The following is a 7,386-nucleotide window of genomic DNA, read 5'->3' on the forward strand; positions in this document are numbered from 1 at the left end:
TAATATACTCTACATAGAACGGTCGCTACACAGCACAGAGGGGGGGGGGGGGGGGTAGAGCACATCTCTGTGTCCGGTCCCACATATAGGGGGCAGTATACAACAGTGATTGGATTATAGACAGGGAGTACGTGGTCATCACAGTTCTGGGCGATCATTGTCACTCACAGACGACTTACCTGTTCTGTCCCGACCCCGCACCCATGTCCTGACTGCTGTTATTATTATTAACCATCACCCTCATCATCCTGCTGCCCATCAGAGGTCCTAACTCTTTCACTGCCACAGGTGTCCGCACTAGTGTCTGTTTCCATTAGTCATAAAGAGGAGGAATGACCCTCCGGAGACACCATGGGGGTCTTCAGGATAAATGATAAGAGTGAGGTACAGTATTATGGATGGCAGAGGAGAGGAGTCCAGGGTCTGGGGGTGCCCTCAGTCACAGTCCCGCATGCTCCCCCCCTACTAAAGGCATGTGGTGTAATGACAGCTGCTTTGTCTGCAGTAAGAGGATTAATATATAACTGGGCGTTCACATAAAGCACTCAGCGATGACATCATCCTCCGAGCTGAGAGATCAATAGCAGCGCATGGACTGCATTGTAATAACCGCCGCTACTACAGCATGATCTCAGCATGCCTGCACCCCCGTACTGCAGCTAGGACTGTACCCCGTGTCCGCCACTCACCACTCAGCATGCCTGCACCCCCTTACTGCAGCTAGGACTGTACCCCGTGTCCGCCACTCAGCACGCCTGCACCCCCTTACTGCAGCTAGGACTGTGCCCCGTGTCCGCCACTCAGCACGCCTGCACCCCCTTACTGCAGCTAGGACTGTACCCCGTGTCCGCCACTCACCACTCAGCACACCTGCACCCCCTTACTGCAGCTAGGACTGTACCCCGTGTCCACCACTCAGCATGCCTGCACCCCCTTACTGCAGCTAGGACTGTACCCCGTGTCCGCCACTCAGCACGCCTGCACCCCCTTACTGCAGCTAGGACTGTACCCCATGTCTGCCACTCAGCACTCAGCATGCCTGCACCCCGTACTGCAGCTAGGACTGTACCCCATGTCCGCCACTCAGCACTCAGCACACCTGCACCCCCTTACTGCAGCTAGGACTGTACCCGTGTCCACCACTCAGCACTCTGCATGTCTGCACCCCCTTACTGCAGCTAGGACTGTACCCCATGTCCGCCACCCAACACTCAGCACGCCTGCACCCCCTTACTGCAGCTAGGACTGTACCCCGTGTCTGCCACTCAGCACTCAGCATGCCTGCACCCCGTACTGCAGCTAGGACTGTACCCCATGTCCGCCACTCAGCACTCAGCACACCTGCACCCCCTTACTGCAGCTAGGACTGTACCCCGTGTCCACCACTCAGCACTCTGCATGTCTGCACCCCCTTACTGCAGCTAGGACTGTACCCCATGTCCGCCACCCAACACTCAGCATGCCTGCACCCCCTTACTGCAGCTAGGACTGTACCCTATGTCCGCCACTCAGCACTCAGCATGCCTGCACCCCCTTACTGCAGCTAGGACTGTACCCCATGTCCGCCACTCAGCACTCAGCATGCCTGCACCCCCTTACTGCAGCTAGGACTGTACCCCGTGTCCGCCACTCAGCACTCAGCATGCCTGCACCCCCTTACTGCAGCTAGGACTGTACCCCATGTCCGCCACCCAACACTCAGCATGCCTGCACCCCCTTACTGCAGCTAGGACTGTACCCCATGTCCGCCACCCAACACTCAGCATTCCTGCACCCCCTTACTGCAGCTAGGACTGTACCCCATGTCCGCCACCCAACACTCAGCATTCCTGCACCCCCTTACTGCAGCTAGGACTGTACCCCATGTCCGCCACCCAACACTCAGCATGCCTGCACCCCCTTAATGCAGCTAGGACTGTACCCCATGTCCACCACTCACCACTCAGCATGCCTGCACCCCCTTACTGCAGCTAGGACTGTACCCCATGTCCGCCACCCAACACTCAGCATGCCTGCACCCCCTTACTGCAGCTAGGACTGTACCCCATGTCCGCCACCCAACACTCAGCATTCCTGCACCCCCTTACTGCAGCTAGGACTGTACCCCATGTCCACCACTCACCACTCAGCATGCCTGCACCCCCTTACTGCAGCTAGGACTGTACCCCATGTCCGCCACCCAACACTCAGCATGCCTGCACCCCCTTACTGCAGCTAGGACTGTACCCCATGTCCGCCACCCAACACTCAGCATGCCTGCACCCCCTTACTGCAGCTAGGACTGTACCCCATGTCCGCCACTCAGCACTCAGCATGCCTGCACCCCCTTACTGCAGCTAGGACTGTACTCCATGTCCGCCACCCAACACTCAGCATGCCTGCACCCCCTTACTGCAGCTAGGACTGTACCCCATGTCCGCCACCCAACACTCAGCATGCCTGCACCCCCTTACTGCAGCTAGGACTGTACCCCATGTCTGCCACCCAACACTCAGCATGCCTGCACCCCCTTACTGCAGCTAGGACTGTACCCCATGTCCGCCACCCAACACTCAGCATTCCTGCACCCCCTTACTGCAGCTAGGACTGTACCCCATGTCCGCCACTCAGCACTCAGCATGCCTGCACCCCCTTACTGCAGCTAGGACTCTACCCCGTGTCCGCCACTCAGCACACCTGCACCCCCTTACTGCAGCTAGGACTGTACCCCATGTCCGCCACCCAACACTCAGCATGCCTGCACCCCCTTACTACAGTTAGGACTGTACCCCATGTCCGCCACCCAACACTCAGCATGCCTGCACCCCCTTACTGCAGCTAGGACTGTACCCCATGTCCGCCACCCAACACTCAGCATGCCTGCACCCCCTTACTGCAGCTAGGACTGTACCCCATGTCCGCCACCCAACACTCAGCATGCCTGCACCCCCTTACTGCAGCTAGGACTGTACCCCATGTCCAGCACTCACCACTCAGCATGCCTGCACCCCCTTACTGCAGCTAGGACTGTACCCCATGTCCGCCACCCAACACTCAGCATGCCTGCACCCCCTTACTGCAGCTAGGACTGTACCCCATGTCCGCCACCCAACACTCAGCATGCCTGCACCCCCTTACTGCAGCTAGGACTGTACCCCATGTCCGCCACTCAGCACTCAGCATGCCTGCACCCCCTTACTGCAGCTAGGACTGTACCCCATGTCCGCCACCCAACACTCAGCATGCCTGCACCCCCTTACTGCAGCTAGGACTGTACCCCATGTCCGCCACCCAACACTCAGCATGCCTGCACCCCCTTACTGCAGCTAGGACTGTACCCCATGTCTGCCACCCAACACTCAGCATGCCTGCACCCCCTTACTGCAGCTAGGACTGTACCCCATGTCCGCCACCCAACACTCAGCATTCCTGCACCCCCTTACTGCAGCTAGGACTGTAACCCATGTCCGCCACTCAGCACTCAGCATGCCTGCACCCCCTTACTGCAGCTAGGACTCTACCCCGTGTCCGCCACTCAGCACACCTGCACCCCCTTACTGCAGCTAGGACTGTACCCCATGTCCGCCACCCAACACTCAGCATGCCTGCACCCCCTTACTGCAGCTAGGACTGTACCCCATGTCCGCCACCCAACACTCAGCATGCCTGCACCCCCTTACTACAGTTAGGACTGTACCCCATGTCCGCCACCCAACACTCAGCATGCCTGCACCCCCTTACTGCAGCTAGGACTGTACCCCATGTCCGCCACCCAACACTCAGCATGCCTGCACCCCCTTACTGCAGCTAGGACTGTACCCCATGTCCGCCACCCAACACTCAGCATGCCTGCACCCCCTTACTGCAGCTAGGACTGTACCCCATGTCCAGCACTCACCACTCAGCATGCCTGCACCCCCTTACTGCAGCTATGACTGTACCCCATGTCCGCCACCCAACACTCAGCATGCCTGCACCCCCTTACTGCAGCTAGGACTGTACCCCATGTCCGCCACCCAACACTCAGCATGCCTGCACCCCCTTACTACAGTTAGGACTGTACCCCATGTCCGCCACCCAACACTCAGCATGCCTGCACCCCCTTACTGCAGCTAGGACTGTACCCCATGTCCGCCACCCAACACTCAGCATGCCTGCACCCCCTTACTACAGTTAGGACTGTACCCCATGTCCGCCACCCAACACTCAGCATGCCTGCACCCCCTTACTGCAGCTAGGACTGTACCCCATGTCCGCCACCCAACACTCAGCATGCCTGCACCCCCTTACTGCAGCTAGGACTGTACCCCGTGCTCAGCATGGTATCGCAGCTGTCACTTCTGCCCGCTCCGGTTGGCGGCATGATATGATATGTGAATGCGGAGATGAGCTGCATGAGGCGCATGTGTCTTCTGACTTGAGTTTGGCCGTGTTTTTGGCATGTCTCTTCTTTCTGTTTCCCTGCAGCTTGGATAGACCCGTGTCTAAACGTTGCTCGGGCCTGAGTACTTGCACGCTGTGGAAACTCTCTCAGGATTTGCACAAATTAAACTCTTATCCTCGCACCGATGTCGGGGCCGGCACGCCCGGCAAGAAGAGAAGCGTCCTGGCCGCCATGGACAATGAACATTACGCAAACTATGGCGAGCAGTTTGATATTAATAACTAGGACGCTGATGATGCATGCGGAGTTAATGTGCACGGGACAGGGTCACCCTCAGCTGGACGCGGAGCGCACAACAAACCTCTCGTATATTAGTAGAGCAAGTTAGATAGAGGAGCCCCTGAACCCCCACAACATGAGCGCACGCTGCATCCTCACAGAAATGGAGAAAAAAAAGCATTTGTCCCTTTCATTGCTGCTTATGTACAAATAAAGTTCTCTCATCCGCCTGGTCATGCACTTAGTTAATAAACCTATTTTTCTACAAGGACAAGTATCGTGGTTTAATATTATTTATTATAATATCAGTGAGAGATGGTCAGCTCTGTCGCCCACAATGTCCTCAGTCTGACAGCTGACAGCTCCATCAGTGACAGCTCAGGGTGGGGGAGGGGTAGAAAGATTAAAAAACAACTGCGGTGAAAACAACGCAGGTAACAAACTAATCCGTGAAGGTAAGAGACACTTTCAATTCTTGATACATTGTACATTGTGACGGGGGGGAGGGGACGTTCTACAGATACAATGTTACAGTCTATGGCGTTGATACATTGTACATTGTGACGGGGGGGGGGGGGGAGGGGACGTTCTACAGATACAATGTTACAGTCTATGGTGTTGATACATTGTACATTGTGACGGGGGAGGGGGACGTTCTACAGATACAATGTTACAGTCTATGGCGTTGATACATTGTACATTGTGACGGGGGGGGGGAGGGGACGTTCTACAGATACAATGTTACAGTCTATGGCGTTGATACATTGTACATTGTGACGGGGGGGGGGAGGGGACGTTCTACAGATACAATGTTACAGTCTATGGCGTTGATACATTGTGACGGGGGGAGGGGACGTTATACAGATACAATGTTACAGTCTATGGTGTTGATACATTGTACATTGTGACGGGGGAGGGGGACGTTCTACAGATACAATGTTACAGTCTATGGCGTTGATACATTGTACATTGTGACGGGGGAGGGGGACGTTATACAGATACAATGTTACAGTCTATGGCGTTGATACATTGTACATTGTGACGGGGGAGGGGGACGTTCTACAGATACAATGTTACAGTCTATGGCGTTGATACATTGTACACTGTGACGGGGGGAGGGGGACGTTCTACAGATACAATGTTACAGTCTATGGCGTTGATACATTGTACATTGTGACGGGGGGAGGGGGACGTTCTACAGATACAATGTTACAGTCTATGGCGTTGATACATTGTACATTGTGACGGGGGGGAGGGGACGTTCTACAGATACAATGTTACAGTCTATGGCGTTGATACATTGTGACGGGGGGGGGGGGGAGGGGACGTTCTACAGATACAATGTTACAGTCTATGGCGTTGATACATTGTGACGGGGGGAGGGGACGTTATACAGATACAATGTTACAGTCTATGGTGTTGATACATTGTACATTGTGACGGGGGGGGGAGGGGACGTTCTACAGATACAATGTTACAGTCTATGGTGTTGATACATTGTACATTGTGACGGGGGGGGGGGAGGGGACGTTCTACAGATACAATGTTACAGTCTATGGTGTTGATACATTGTACATTGTGACGGGGGGGGGGAGGGGACGTTCTACAGATACAATGTTACAGTCTATGGCGTTGATACATTTGGTTACAGATTTTGTATCTTGATTTTCGCTATAATTTGGTGCATTTTATAAATCTGCGAATATTTCTTTAATCCCGGGTTCTGTCCAGTGGTCAATATCAGATAAGAAATCTCGGAGACGTCTCACGCCTGTCCTAGTGACGTCAGTCCAACGTGAACGATCCGACATCTTTAGGATTTCTGATGATTTTGGCTGATTGACGTAACAGTTTCGATTTGGTCGACTGTAATATTTTGTCTTGTGGTAATACGCCAGATCCACGTGCCTGATTTAAACTTCGCTAATTTCACAATTTCTGCCATTGGGTGAATCGATTTGATGTTTTTTGCGATTTCACTGAGATGAATAAAATAATCAGCAAATCGTTTGACCCGTTAAATAATATGGAATGAGGAATCTTGTGATCTGGGGCGGACGGAGGAATAATGATCTGTACAGTAGAGGAACAGGGGTGATTGATATCTGGAGTTCGGCGCTCGTGTCTTGCCAGTGGCCGAGGAACTACAAGTCTCAGAATGTCCTGGACGTGTAGCTGCACATCACAAGCTGCTACACGGATTCATGATATTTTAGACGTGGCCCCTCGACTTCCATTATTGCTACTGAGGCTCCGATATTTTCTCTATATCACTGACAGTCATTTTGTTGTGTTTTTTTTACTCCAGCAGCAGCGTGACCGCGCAGAAGAGAGCGTGCAATACAGCGACCTGCGTCACCCACCGCCTGGCCGACTTCCTGAGCAGGTCTGGGGGAATGGTGAAGAGTAACTTTGTGCCCACCAATGTCGGATCTAAAGCATTTGGCAGGAGAAGACGAAGCCTCCACATCTAAACTCAGCAGTGACATCAGGAATATGGTAATTGTCTCACAGGCTGCTCCAACTGTGGGGGATCAGTCCTAGGAGCTTTCTAGAGCAAATATGGACTCCTGTAAAATGTAATATGCTATAATATAAAATAGTATATAATGCAATATAATATAATGTCAAATAAAATAATGCAATACACAATATTATACTAGAATATCAGACACATTGATGACCATTTTCGACAACAGTAGAGGTTACCGACTGTGTTTAACGCCATTTGCAATATTTAATAA

General features: G+C 53.3%; 1 protein-coding gene across 2 annotated transcripts in view; it reads left to right on the forward strand.

Annotated features, from left to right (window-relative positions):
* LOC142660458 (calcitonin-like) overlaps positions 1 to 4,905 on the forward strand; it is a 30,388-nt gene extending 25,483 nt beyond the window's left edge. For both annotated transcript variants that reach the window (XM_075837075.1, XM_075837076.1), the window contains one exon: positions 4,447 to 4,905. In XM_075837075.1, the coding sequence (XP_075693190.1) occupies positions 4,447 to 4,648 (202 nt within the window). In that variant the 3' untranslated portion in view covers positions 4,649 to 4,905. The remainder of the gene's footprint in view (positions 1 to 4,446) is intronic.
* The last annotated feature ends 2,481 nt before the right edge of the window (positions 4,906 to 7,386 follow it).

This window comes from Rhinoderma darwinii, chromosome 9 (genome assembly GCF_050947455.1).
Source record: "Rhinoderma darwinii isolate aRhiDar2 chromosome 9, aRhiDar2.hap1, whole genome shotgun sequence".
NCBI lineage: Eukaryota > Metazoa > Chordata > Amphibia > Anura > Rhinodermatidae > Rhinoderma > Rhinoderma darwinii.